The following is a 14,083-nucleotide window of genomic DNA, read 5'->3' as shown; positions in this document are numbered from 1 at the left end:
TATTTGGGTTCCAAACATGACACTGCCTGAAGACGACAAGAGCTATCAACAAATACTACATGTGAACAACGCTGAAGATGGTACCTTTCATATTTTCTTTGCACAACAGCTTAGGCCACCCCCATCAAGAGATGCTTAAGTAATATATTTTGGACAGGTTTAAATGGAACTTTGCATCCACTGCAATAGGAGGGCATTTCAGAAATCCACACACAGCAGGAAGCTCGAAAAACACTTAGGAGACTCTTGTCAAGTCCTGCTCAGGATTAAGTGTCAAGCTTAATGTTTTTCAAAAATTCATTAGCTTCTACTCACCAGGGCATGAAACGATGATACGGAAAAGATTCCAAGGCGGCCCATGGCCACTTTCGTTGGTCGACTTGCAAAAGCAAGAAGCCTTTTGGGGTTTGGCAGCTCCCCACCCTGCAGGCTGGCTAAATAACAGCGGAAACGAAAGAGGTCCATTTGGAACTGCTCGAGATTTTGCTCCCAGACAAAGATCTACGGTAGTGAAAACACGGGAAAAGCAAAAGTGAGAACACGGGAAACAAATGTTAATATTTTCATCCTATACAAATCTACATGTCGTAAAGGCATTCACTATAATCCTAAGGAATAAACAACAGGTACTTAAGTTTCTTAGTTACTTATGTTTCCTTCTGCAAAGATCTACAGCCATAAATTCAGCATCATAAATAGAAAATGACAAGTTCTTCTGTTCCCTCCTATCTTGGAGTTCGTACTGGGGGCATGATAGGTCTGTCAACTCCAAGCTCTGGGCCACAAACACAAGACTGAAGAAGTAAAAAGGTAGAGATTTCCATCACCAGAGAACTATATGACTTAACAAGAGGTGGGTTTTCATATAAAGAAGAGTGAGATGAATTAAAGGCTAGAAGCACTTGACCAAGTGCTTTTGGGAAGAGCGTGGTAGCCTGGAACAAAGGGTGGAAGCAGAACACAAGACGGTGGAGACCTAGGCTCTGGAATACAAAGTTCCAGCTGTAGCATGTCTCTGAGACATTCCCTCATTTTTCAAAGTGGCAAAATAATACCTAGCTCATAAGGCTGTTGGGATGTTTGAAAAAGATAATACAAGCCTAAGGACAAGGTCTGGCATAGAGCGAAGGCTCAGTGATGCTGACAGATAATGATGAATGGTTGAAATCTCCCTTTGTGCTTCGACAAAATATAGTATCACTGTACACACGTGTTCACAGCAGCACTGTTCGCAAAAGGTGGAAACAGCTCGAATGTCCATCAACAAATGGCCAATAAACACACCATGGTGTATACATACAACAGAATACGATTCAGCCAGCACTCAGGAGTAAAGTGCTGATGTATGCTACCACATGGATCCACCTCCAAAACATGAAGCTCAGGGAAGGAGCCAGACACAAGAGGCCACGTACTGTGGAATTCCATTCACATGAAACATCTAGAATAGGCAAATCCAAGAAGACAAAATGGGGGCAGAGGCGAGCAACTGCTTCACAGGTATGGGGTTACCTTTTGGTGCAGATTAACACATTTCAGGGCTAGATGAGGTAGTGGCTGCACCACATTGTACACATACTCGATGCTACTGAATTGTTCGTGTTAAAATGGTTGATTTTACATTATGTGAATTTTGCGTCAATTTAAAAAAACACAATGTCAGGTAACAAAGGGAAACCCCAGAGGGAGAGAAATGTGGAAGGCCCATGTCAATTGTTCAAATACTTAAATATCATTTATTCATGCAATTATTTCCTAAGCATTAGGACAAAGTGTCAAAACACTACCAGATGGCTGTTACTGACAGCTGAATAGCAGGCAAAAATGTTCTATGTTCATTTCACTCAATCTTTTCTGTTTAGCATGAAATATACTTATGCACATATAAAGCAATTATATATATATATATATGTATTTATATCTAGATATATAGAGAGATAGTCTTGCTCTGTCACCCAGGCTGGAGTACAATGGCACAATCTTGGCCCACTACAGCCTCCACCTCCCAGGCTCAGGTGATCCTCCCATCTCGGCATCCTGAGACTACAGGTGTGGCTAATTTTTGTATTTTTTTGTGTAGAGACGGGGTTTTGCCATGTTGGCCAGGCTGGTCTTGAATTCCTGGGCTCAAACGAATATGCCCACCTCAGCCTCCCAAAGTGGTAGGATTACAGGTATGAGCCACCACGCCCAGCCAGATATATCTTTTGAATGTACTTTACCTTTTCCAAATTAAGAATTCAAAATTTACTGAGGAGTCAGAAATGAGTCCCCACCATAAGAGAACTCCAGGTCAGTCTGATAATATGGGAAATGAAATTGCAAACTTTCCAGTTACACAGATCCCCTAGAACAGCACATCCTTGGTGGGGGCCAGGGGCTCCTCTATTGGGTTTCTGTCTTTCATTCAATGTAATATTGTTACATTTAGTTGTTAACAATCAGCTACGAACAGAGTGAAGAACACCGACAGTCACAATAAAGAACTCAGCATCCTGGATGACAGGCTGTTGAGGAGATATCTGATGATGTTTCACGATTCCAAAACAGCAAAAAAAGAAAAACAAAGAGACCTAACAATTTTGTCTGGATCTAAACACGGAAGAACGATTACCTGATCTAATATTGTTTTCTTTTTCTTTGAGTCAGTGACTGAAGACAGCTGCATTTCGCCCATTTTCTTCATCTTTTCATCCATGTCAATCTTCTGTTCCAGTTTTTTGATCTCTGATTTCAAGAGTCGGAGCGTGTCTTCCTTGTGGTGGTGTCTTGCGACTGCGGTGGCGCAGGCAGAGTGGATGGCGGTGATCCAGTTTTCGAGCTCCGTCTGGCTAGTGGTCTGTACCAGGAAGAAGGGGCAGGAAGAAAAAGGCACCTCTTAGGAACTTAAGAAAAATGAACCGGAGCATTTCCAGAGAAGCACTGCCTGCCAGTCGAGGTGACAGGTCTAGATACCCATGGATAGGGCTAACCTGACCTCCTCTTCCTTCAGGAAATTAGTAACAAAAAGTGAGTCTCAGGTCAGATGCCCACTCTCCCCTCCTCCCCTTCAAGGGCTGTCCTGAATGAAGCCACCACATCCGCTCACTCAATGTACTTATTGAATTCACATGTGAAAGTGACACTCCTAACGCAGACAACTTGGTATCTACTCACGAAGGTGCCTGTGAAGTAAAGGTCGGTTTCCAGATAAGTCTGGTCAGTTACAGGGCATGAGTGGGACTGAGGGACATTACTGACATAGGAAGCTACAACAGCCCTGCCCTCGTGAACCACTGCAACCCAGATCCAAAGGTCCTATCCTGGTGCTAAGCAGCAAGACAGAACTAGGGCTGGGGAAGCGGTCAGGTAGCCAGAAGAAATACCGTCTTTGGGGACTCCATGGGAGCCTCTAAGAATTGCAGCCGCCCAACAACACTCCACGTGCTAAAAGTGGCCTGTTTGAGATGGGCATTAAGAAAATGGTGACCAACACCCACCAATGGTGACCTAAGTGGGACTGGTGTTACTCGGTGTTCTGAAAGGCAAGTCAGAATAGTTTTCAAGAGACAGCACATGTGTGATAACTCACTATTAATGATTCTTTAGGAATTCAATCAATGAGTTTTTACAGGTGAGGAGATACTGGACCTTTTCAGGTATTCTCTTAAGTCCAGAGAGGTGAAACAAATGCTCAGAAGTTAGTGCATCTCAAGAAATAGTCTATTCAGCCATGACAATACTAAAGGAGCTATTAACATCATTTTTCATGCACAAAAACACTTCATTGTTTTTTCCTTTGAAGCACCTTCTTAGTTTTCTGACTCATTTGAGTGTTGGCTTATAAATAAAATTCTGGGTTTTTGGTGGTGGTGGTGTTGGGTTTTTTTTTTTTTTTTTTTGGAGACAGGGTCTTGCTCTGTCGCCCAGGCTGGAGTGCAGTGGAACGATCTTGGCTTACTACAGCCTCTGCCTCCCAGGTTCAAGCAATTCTCGTGCAGCCTCCCGAGCAGCTGGAACTACAGGCATGTGCCACCACGCCTGGCTAAGTTTTACATTTTTAGTAGAGATGGGGTTTCATCATGTTGCCTAGGCTGGTCTCGAACTCCTGACCTCAAGTGATCCGCCTGCCTCGGCCTCCCAAAGTGCTGGGATTACAGGTGTGAGCCACCTCGCCCAGCCACTTGTAAACAACATTTTATTAACAGGACCCCACCAGCACATGACTCTGTGCTGGCTGGCAGCTGGAACTTAAGTCAAGAGAGTACTTTATCTTTATTATTTCTGAATCGGATCAGGTTTGTATTCCACATAAGAAACAGCATCAAATATTAAAAATGGCGCCAACCAACAAAGTCACCTCCCACTGGGCAAACCTAACTGGTCCAGCAGTTGTTATGTGGATAACAAATATTTTGCCTGTGGACAAAGAAGATTTCAATACGCTAGACAATCCAAGAAGAAACAGCAGAAGCACCACCTGACAAAGCAAATGGAATCACTTTGTAAAGACTGAGTGGGAGGAGGCGAGGCGATAAAGACATTGGAAGCCACAGGTGAGGACTTGTAGATTGAGAAACTTAGGGGGAAAAAAATGCATGTCTATTTATGAGATTAAATTTGCTTCACTTTATGTTATAGTTATCTCGTCTTCGCAGGTCATGATCTTATAGTTTGTCCTTATGTATCACCTTGAAGTTCCACCAGAAAAAGAGAGGCTCCCCCTACAGCTAATGAAAGCACCAAGCTTGTTCCTGCTGGTGTTCTGTACAAAGCTCGATCACTGGATCTCTCAGTGCCTCACAATAAGTGGGTATCTCGTTAGGTGGGGTTATTCCCCCCCACTTTTTTTTTTTTTTTTTTTTTTTTTTTTTTTGAGATGGAGTCTCGCTCTGTCACCAGGCTGGAGTGCAGTGGTGCAATCTCGACTCACTGCAACCTCTGCCTCCCGGGTTCAAGCGATTCTCCTGCCTTAGTCTCCCGAGTAGCTGGGACTACAGGCGTGCGCCACCATGCGCCCAGCTAATTTTTGTATTTTTTTTTAGTAGAGATGGGGTTTCACCATGTTGGCCAGGATGGTCTCAATCTCTTGACCTCGTGATCCGCCTGCCTCAGCCTCCCCAAGTGCTGGGATTACAGGTGTGAGCCACCACGCCCAGCCTCGTTTTTTTTTTAAATTAGGAAAGGAACCAGCTCAGATGGAAAAATAATCTGGTAAGTATTTTTCCTTTAAAAAAAAAAAAAAAACTTTCAAGATGAAAATACCCAGTGTTGGCAAAGATACGGAGTAACCAGAACTCCTATGCACTGCTGACTGCTGGCTGCTGGCTGGAAAGTAAACTTGCACAACTGCTTTAGAAAGCTGTTGGATATTACTTACTAAAGTTGAATATATGTACACCCTGTGACCCAGAAAATGCACTCTGGGTACATATTCAAGAGAAATACATTCATATGCACAAAAAATATACACACCAGAACATGCACAGCAGCATATCATGGGTGAAACTGGACACCATCCAGATGCAACCAATAGGGGAATGGATGAATATGTGAGATAATCACACAATGAAATACCATACAGCAAGAATGGAGGAACTATAACTATAGACTAACACACATAAATCTTGCACACATCATTTTGGGGAAGGAATCAGATGCACCACAGTATACATACTGTAGGATTCTATTTATATGAAGTACTGTATTAGTCCATTCTCATGCTGCTAACAAAGATATATCCAAGACTGGGTAATTGATAAAAGAAAGAAGTTTAATTGACTCACAGTTCAGCATGGCTGAGGAGGCCTCAGGAAACTTACAATCATGGCAAAGGGGAAGCAAACAACTTCTTCTCATGGTGGCAGCGAGGAGAAGTGCAGAATGAAGCAGGGGGGAAAGCCCCTTATAAAACCATCAGATCTAGTGAGAACTCACTCACTATCATGAGAACAGTATGGAGGTAACTGCCCTCATGATTCAACTACCTCCCAATGGCTGTCTCCTATGACAAGTGGGGATTACAGGAACTACAATTCAAGAAGAGATTTGGGTGGGGACACAGCCAAACCATATCAAGTACCAACACAGATAAACTAATATATACTATTAGAAGTCAAGAGGGCAGGTTTTTTTGGTGGGATGAGATGCAATAGGTAGAATCTGGTAAGAAGCATAAGAAAGGTTTCTGGGGTGCTGGCCACCTTCTGTTTCTTCATCTGGGTGCTGTTTACATGGGTGTACGACACGGGTGTGTTCAGTTTGTTAAACACCATCAAAATGTGCCTTTTCTGTGTATACATTAAACTGTCATAGAAAGTTTCAAAGAACATCTTTCCAAGGTATATTATCCTAATAGTTGAGTATAATTTTTCTATAACTATGCTAAAAATGAGATACTTCACATTTTTAGTTTTCATTAAATATTGTCCTTACAAAACTACAAAGGAAGTTCCAAGAAGCTTCATCCTTCTCTACCATTTCTTTGTCCTCCAAAGTGCCTGGTAGTACCTGATAAAAAGCTGGTTCCTTGACCTGAAACTTGCTTTCCATTTTGTTTGTATGGCTCAGTGGAAATGAGGAGCTTTTAGATTTTAGTGGAGTCCACGTCTTCACGCCTGTTTTTTCTTTGAGACGGAGTCTCTCTGTCGCCCAGGCTGGAGCGCAGTAGCAGCACAATCTCAGCTCACTGCAACCTCCGCCTCCCGAGTTCAAGAGATTCTCCTGCCTCAGCCTCCCAAGGAGTTGGGATTATAGGTGCCCGCCACGACGCCCCGCTAATTTTTGTACTTTTAGTAGAGATGGGGTTTCTCCATGTTGGCCAGGCTGGTCTCAAACTCCTACCAGCCTCGGCCTCCCAAAGTGCTGGGATTACAGGTGTGAGCCACCCCGCCTGGCCATCTTCACCCATTTTTAAAGGATAATGTGGGGGCATCCAGATGCAATCCCTGCAGAGGTGCATGAAGCACTAAGGAGAGGCTATGGTTCCTGCACCAACACCTGGCAGGTGGAAGCTCAGGGGCAGTCCACATCCATCTCTTCAAAGCAAACCTCTCTCATCTCTGCCTCAGTTAGAACCTCCTAGCCCCTACCCTCACCCCCTACTGATGGAGTAAGAAAAGGAAATACCTACAACCCTGACATAATACCTGAGTAACGGATAGAAAGATCTGAAATTTCTGACAGCAAGCTCGGTTGAATATATGTTACGAACTTAAGAATTTAAATAAAAATATTTATCCAGAAGGGACTCAGATGACCATTTTTCACAGATGGAGGGGAAAAAAGCCCAGAAAAATTAGGAAGAACACAGTCATTTATTATAAATCCCAATCTCCACCAACTCTGTTCTTAAAAAAAAAATGTTTTGGTTCTGTTTTTTTCTTGTTTAATATGACACACTGATCCTGACCCCCAGTTCTTGTTAACTGCTCTGAAAGCCAGGCTGCAGAGTCATGAGCATTACCCATTCAATAATAATAACAATTGTTATTATTATTATTATTTTAGATGGAGTCTGGCTCTGTTGCCCAGGCTGGAGTGCAGTGGTATGATCTCAGCTCACTGCAAGCTCTGTCTCCCGGGTTCACGCCATTCTCCCACCTCAGCCTCCCCTAGTACCTGGGACTACAGGCCCCTGCCACCACGCTTGGCTAATTTTTGTATTTTTAGTAGAGACAGGGTTTCACCATGTTAGCCAGGATGGTCTCGATCTCCTGACCTCGTGATCTGCCCGCCTCAGCCTCCCAAAGTGCTGGGATTACAGGCATGAGCCACCGCATCCAGCCATTATTATTATTATTATTATTATTATTATTTTAGACAGAATCTCACTCTGTCACTCAGGCTAGTGTGCCTGGGCACAATCTCAGCTCATTGCAACCTCCGCCTCCTAGGTTCACGTGGTCCTCCTGCCTCAGCCTCCCTAGTCCCTAGCTGGGACTACAGGCTACTAAGGAACCACACACCCAGCTAACTTTTGTATTTTTAGTAGAGACGGGGTTTCACCATGTTGGCCAGTCTGGTCTTGAACTCCTGACCTCAAGTGATCCACCCACCTCAGCCTACCAAAGTGCTGGGATTACAGGCATGCATCACCAAGCCCAGGTAATTTTTGTATTTTTAGTAGAGAGGGGTTTCACCATGTTGGCCAGGGTGGTCCTAAACTCCTAATCTCAGGTGATCACCCTGCCCCGGCCTCCCAAAGTGCTGGGATTACAGGCATGACCATTCAATATTTTGAGCTCTTCTCATTCTGGGAATATGAGAGAATAGACCTTTCTGACCCCCTCTGAAGCCAGGCATGGCCATGGCACTTGGCTTTTGCCAGTAAAATGTCAGTAGAAGTGACATCACTACTCAACTAAAGCCTGATTCGCTTTTGCCCCTTTGCCACAGTCACAGAAGCATTGTGTCAAGATAGAGCTTCTGTCTGCCTGGATCCAAAGAGTCTAGGATGAGTACGGCTCTGGAGCCAGCCTCGATCATGCCAGGAAGGAGAAAGCATGTTCAACCACTGAGATTTAAGTGCTCCTTACTTCAGCATAATTCTACCTATCCTGACAGATCTCCCAGCAAAGCAGGAATTCCACTGCAAAACAGGGGATGTCTCAAAAATAAAGGAGTCTGTGTAGTGCACGTGGAAGCCCAAGAAAGACCACAATCTGATACGTTCTGCGGAACAACAGCCTTTTGCTCTCCCTGTTTAATGAAAGTGGGTCTTCTTCCCTCTGTGCGGACCGCAGCCAAATTCAGCCAATAGCAACACACTCCATTCTGATGTCAGAGAGTTCACCTTTGTCTTCCACTTAAGAAGTAAAAATGAAGGAAGCTGACCAAAGTTAAACACCCTTTGAATGGTATCTATTTAATTTTGGCAAAGCAGCTATCCTGGAACTTATAAAGAAAGACAGTGGTTGCTAGGGGCCGGAGTGAAGGGGATATGGAATGTTGTTAAGTAATGGGGACCGCGCTTAAGCTTTGTATGATGAAAAAGAGTTATGGGCTGGGCAGAATGGTTCATGCCTGTAATCCCAGCACTTTGGGAGGCCAAGGTGGGCGAATCACTTGAGGCCAGGAGTTGGAGACCAGCCTGAGCATGGTGAAACCCCATCTCTACTAACAATACAAAATTAGCTGGACATGGTGGCACATGCCTGTAGTCCTAGCTACTCGGGAGGCTGAGGCACAAGAATTGCTTGAACCTGGAAGGTGGAGGTTGCACTGAGCCGAGATCATGCCACTGCACTCCAGCCTGGGTGACAGAGTGAGACTCCATCTCAAAAAAAAAAAAAAAAGTTCTGGTGATTAATAATGGTGACAGTTGCACAACAGTATGAATGTACTTAATGCCACTCAACTGTCCACTTAAAAATGGCTAGATGGTAAATTTTATGTGTGGTGTACCACAATTTAAAAGAAAAAATAATTATAAAATAAAAAGAGCCCCCAAACCTAGAGAAACATATATAGAAATGTGTGATGACAGCTGTATGAAAAATTTAGCCATCAGCCCTTTTCACCATTAAGTATGCCTCAGTTCCCCCAAACTTTTTAAAAATCTGTCAATGGCTGAAGGCAGTTCCATTAGAGAGAACTTTGGCTCCCACTGTCCTGTCTAAATAAAATGACAGCCCCTACCATTCTCTATCATTAAGCCAAATCAATTTCTCAGAAGGACAATTCAATAAATGAGCTTTTCTGCAAACTTTGTCCTTTTGCAGTGGCAGGCAGGGAGCTATGTGTCCACAAGAGAGGAGACGAACTCTCCATTGACTGCTTTCAACAGCTAGTTGGGTGGAGAAAAGTCTTGCAACATTTCTTGACCATTCATTGGCCTAACACCTCAACTGGGGACTCCTGACCTGACACAATGTTGTTCCTCAAGGTCTCTCCAGGATATAAATTCTGACATGCTAGAAAAAGCCATTTGAAGCCACTAACCTTGCCTCCCCTTCTTGAACCAGGCAAGGTTAGTTAGGGACATCAGATTCATGAAGGGTCCCTTCGTCAGAATCCAGAGGTCAAAAAGGCAGGAAGGAGAGACCACCCAATGGTACCCTCTCAACTTGCTAACCACAAATCACCTTCCATTAAACAAACAGCAGCAGACAGGTAAAGAGAGAGTGAATTTTGTGATTCTTCCTTTGCCTTCTGGGGATGCTATAAATACTGTATACAGTTCAGTGAAGGGAATAAGCAAAGTTCTTGCCAACAGACAAATATAATCAGCAAAAAATGCATTTTGCATAACAGCCCCTTTGAGTGCAGAGATAAGATGAAGCTCAGGGCTTCATTATGTATTTAAATAGATCCAGCTTCAATTATCCAACGGCATGGAGGACACTTGGTGATTTCAGATAATCAATGGTTTACGTAAGTGGCAGGAAAAGGGAAATTCATTTTAAACACAAGAAATACTAGGGAATGTATGCCAAATCTAGGAAACTAAAATTTTGGATAATCCAAGTTTATAGAAGCACAAGAATAATTGTAAAGTAGGTCAAACGTTTTCATTTTAAAAGAAAAAAAAAAGAAAGTTACCATTTTTTAAGAGGCTAGATAGGAATAAAGTTCCAGTGTGAATTCTTAAAATGCTTTTTCTTGTTGATTCTACACTCATCATATTTTGTTTACATAAGACTTATTTAAGCCATTATTTTTAGTATCTGTAAAGAGAACTTAAGGCCAGGCATGGTGGCTCATGCCTGTAATCCCAGCACTTTGGGAGGCTGAGGTGGGATCACTTGAGATCAGGAGTTCAAGACCAGCCTGGCCAACATGGTAAAACTCCATCTCTACTAAAAATATAAAAATTAGCCAGGCGTGGTGGTGCATGCCTCTAATCTAAGCTACTTGGGAGGCTGAGGCAGGAGAATTGCTTGAACCTGGGAGGCGGAGGACGCAGTAAGCCAAGATGGAGCCACTGCACTCCAGCCTGGGCGACAAGAGCAAGACTCTGTCTCAAAAAAAAAAAACAAAAAAAAACCACGAAGCCATGCCTGAAACAGAGAAAGCTTCCCTAAAATCTACACAACCTTTGGAGATGCAAGGGAATCTAAAGCTATAAACAAGTGAACGAAAAGTACAGTTTACAATAAAAAGGAACAATGAGATTGAAAAGAGAGTGGGAGAGGGGAAGGAAGGCAGGGAAGGGGGAAGGGAGGGAGGAGGTGGGGAAGGAAGTAAGGAAGGGAGGGAGGGAGGGAAGGAGGGAAGGAGGGAGAGAAAGCTTCTTTTAGGAATTAAAAAAAAAATAACCAAAATTAAAATGTCAATAGAAGGAAATCATTGTGAAGGATCAGAACACCAACAAGGTGCAGTGGCTTACACCTGTAATCTCAGCACTTCGGGAGGCCAAGGCAGGTGGATCACTTGACCCCAGGAGTTCAAGACCAGCCTGGGCAACATGGCAAAACCCCATCTCTACGTAAAACACAAACATTAGCCAAGCATGGTGGTGTGCACCTGTCATCCCAGCTATTTGAGAGGCTGAGGTGGGAGAACCTGGGAGGCTGAGGCTGCAATCAGCCATGATTATACCACTGCACTCCAGCCTGGGCAACAGAGTAAGACCCTGTCTCCAAAAAACACCAAAGAAAAGAAATTGTGCTTGCTTCGGCAGCATATATACTAAACAAGGATCAGAATACTAGTGATAAAGAAATGATGCTAAATGATTCAAAAAGGAAAAAAAAAACCACACACATATGCGAATCAGAAATGAGAACATTATCAGAAAATAATTAAACCAAGGGGAAATGACTTCCAAGCCAAAATTCCAAATTACTCAAATATGCAAGTAAAAGGTAGAATGAAGACATTTAAAAATATGCATCATTTTATAGGAAGTTACTACAGGTTATTTTCATGAAAAAGAAGCAGCTGGTAATTCTAGGGAGGCTGTTGTACAAGAGGCCCATAGAGCAGCCATATGGGAGCAGGACAATGTGCCAGGGAGGGCAGGCTTCAAAGGAAAACATCACTGATGAAACAGCTAACACGCTGGAGATTTAGAAAATATCACTGCCACATAACCAGGAAAATAAGCAATATGAGCCTTCCTCCCCCCCCAAAAAAGAGGGCAGTCATTACAGAAAAAAACAAACAAGTAAGAAATTGTTACAGAAAAGAAATAAGATCACAGTACACTACTTGACTCTGCAGCCAATACTATTTATATAGTTATAACAATGTAATAATACTGACTAGTGCTTTAGTCCTAAATATTCACATACCTATATGGGAAGATGAGGAAAGAAGAATTTATAGCTAACACAGCTAAATGTTCATCTATCATAATAGAAAGTCAGTAGTACCTAAAATCCATTAGAAACAGCAGTATAAACATGTTAATGAGAAATGAGAGCAAATGCAAGAAAACAAAGAAACAAAAACATCAGCTAAAATAGTTTTGTATAGTTGCTTCTGGGGAATAAGCCTCATGAGGCAAAGAGGGCAAAAGGAGGAAAATAATTTCACTCTAAGCCTTTTAATGTTAGCTGAATTCTTTTAAACTATGCTGATATTGATTTAATACAAATTTAAACTAATGTAAGAAAAGGAAGAATACCATTAGTAACATAATTTGCATGATACATAACAGTATAGAAACTGTATAGGAAGATCCAGCTCAACCACAATTATACCTCTGCAGTGTGGGGGAACCTCTGAGGCACCCACAAGAAGGTATGCAATCTAACTGATTTCCAGCCTTTTATATTCATTTTGCACTTCAATATCCATATTCTCCATTAATAGTCTCCTAAGAGGTAGGCAAGTGGGGCCCCTGCCAGAGCTCTGCACCTCAGGAGGTCCCATAGTTTGGAGGGTTTTTCTTGAAATTTTCCAAGTCTCCCTCTGGCTCCTGGAAAGGGGAGGTTTCAGGAGGTTTCTCCCCTTCAGGGAATTCTCTCACCCTATACCAGCTATGCGGTCTCAAAAAGATGCCCAAAACTCTTGAACTTGAGTCTGTGGCTAGTGAGTCGTACCCACCAGCCTGTGTGGTATTTCTTTCACCAGACTGCTTGAGTTTGGGCCACCAGAATGGTGCTGACAGTTGATCCAAGGTGAGCCAAATTCTTTATATAGATAAAGCCTCCATAAAAAAATATTTTCCTGGGCCTCCACATATCCTAGAGTTGGCCCTTCTCCACAACTAATCCATGCCAAAATCAAAGGTAAATATTTCTACAGTGGCTGGCTAGGAGGAGGGATATAATCTACGGAGTGGGGAAAACAGGACTTAACTATAGACTAAGTCAACACAGAAACCAACAAAGAGAACGAAGACCTTGTACTCAGCTTGTCATATCAGCGGATAATGTGAAGTTAAGAGGAATATAAACACCAGGGAAGATCAAATAAGGATCCCAGAGGATTTCAACAGTTTATTAGAAGGATAAAAGCCACAAGGATAACATATCAAAGAGGTACATTTAAGTTCTGAGTTGGGTTTTTGAAAAAAAAATCTATTAAAATAAGATGGGGAAGGTCTTGTTGGGTAAGAATTGATTTTGAGGGTTTAAGATACCATGAGCTCAGTCTGGTCAACAGTTTGATGTGGCTTTTAATAAAAGGAATTGACTCTAGAGGAAACAAGGACAATAGGAACCTCACTGCAGGCTGCATGGGGCAGACCACACAGAGGCTCACACAGGATGCTAAGCTCACTTACAAGTAAGAACAGGGAGAATGGCTTGGAAACCTTACGCAGGGTAGCCCAAAGAGACATGGCAGGAGACAAATGAAAGCTGTTTTTAAGTATCTAAAAGGTGATGAGGAGGATAAGCAGAAGACTTGCACAGGACTCTGGGGGTGAATACAGAAACAAAGAGAAATGGCAAGACTCACTAGAAAGAACATATTATCTCAGCATGATGAAAAACTTTCTGGGACTTATGGTTGCCTAACAAAACAGACGGTTGAAAGCTGGGAGATCTCCAGGAATGGGAGATGCTGCCCAGAGAGTAGGCTCACCTGTTGGCCAGGGTCTTGCAGGGACCGTACCCCCTTTTGAGAGGGGCACTGGGTCAAGATGCCAAATCTCCACTAAAGTCTTTTCTACCACAAGTCCACTTGACACCTCCTTGTGAAAGATGATTTA

The 14,083-nt window shown here is 42.9% G+C and overlaps 2 protein-coding genes across 24 annotated transcripts in view; one reads left to right on the top strand and one right to left on the bottom strand.

Moving 5' to 3' along the window:
* Positions 1 to 14,083, top strand: part of SOD1 (superoxide dismutase 1) — a 1,049,346-nt gene that overhangs the window by 601,755 nt on the left and 433,508 nt on the right. The window contains exon 1 of one of the 15 annotated variants that reach the window (XM_050786103.1): positions 7,250 to 7,259. The exons of the other annotated variants lie outside the window; for them this stretch is intronic. The gene's annotated coding sequence lies outside the window, so the exon portion shown is untranslated. Of the gene's footprint in view, positions 1 to 7,249; positions 7,260 to 14,083 lie in introns of those variants that run through there. 15 annotated transcript variants of the gene reach the window in all.
* TIAM1 (TIAM Rac1 associated GEF 1) overlaps positions 1 to 14,083 on the bottom strand; it is a 1,375,699-nt gene that overhangs the window by 1,039,366 nt on the left and 322,250 nt on the right. For all 9 annotated transcript variants that reach the window (XR_007724593.1, XR_007724594.1, XM_050786046.1 and 6 more), the window contains 2 exons: positions 2,615 to 2,839; positions 316 to 501 (listed from right to left, as the gene is read on the bottom strand). Coding sequence is in view for 7 of the 9 variants with exons in the window: in XM_050786046.1 (XP_050642003.1) it covers positions 316 to 501; positions 2,615 to 2,839 (411 nt within the window). In the remaining 2 variants the exon portion in view is untranslated. The remainder of the gene's footprint in view (positions 1 to 315; positions 502 to 2,614; positions 2,840 to 14,083) is intronic.

The sequence above is a fragment of the Macaca thibetana genome, chromosome 3 (genome assembly GCF_024542745.1).
Source record: "Macaca thibetana thibetana isolate TM-01 chromosome 3, ASM2454274v1, whole genome shotgun sequence".
Lineage (NCBI taxonomy): Eukaryota > Metazoa > Chordata > Mammalia > Primates > Cercopithecidae > Macaca > Macaca thibetana.
Note: the sequence above shows the minus strand (reverse complement) of the source record. Positions and strands in the feature narration are given on the sequence as shown.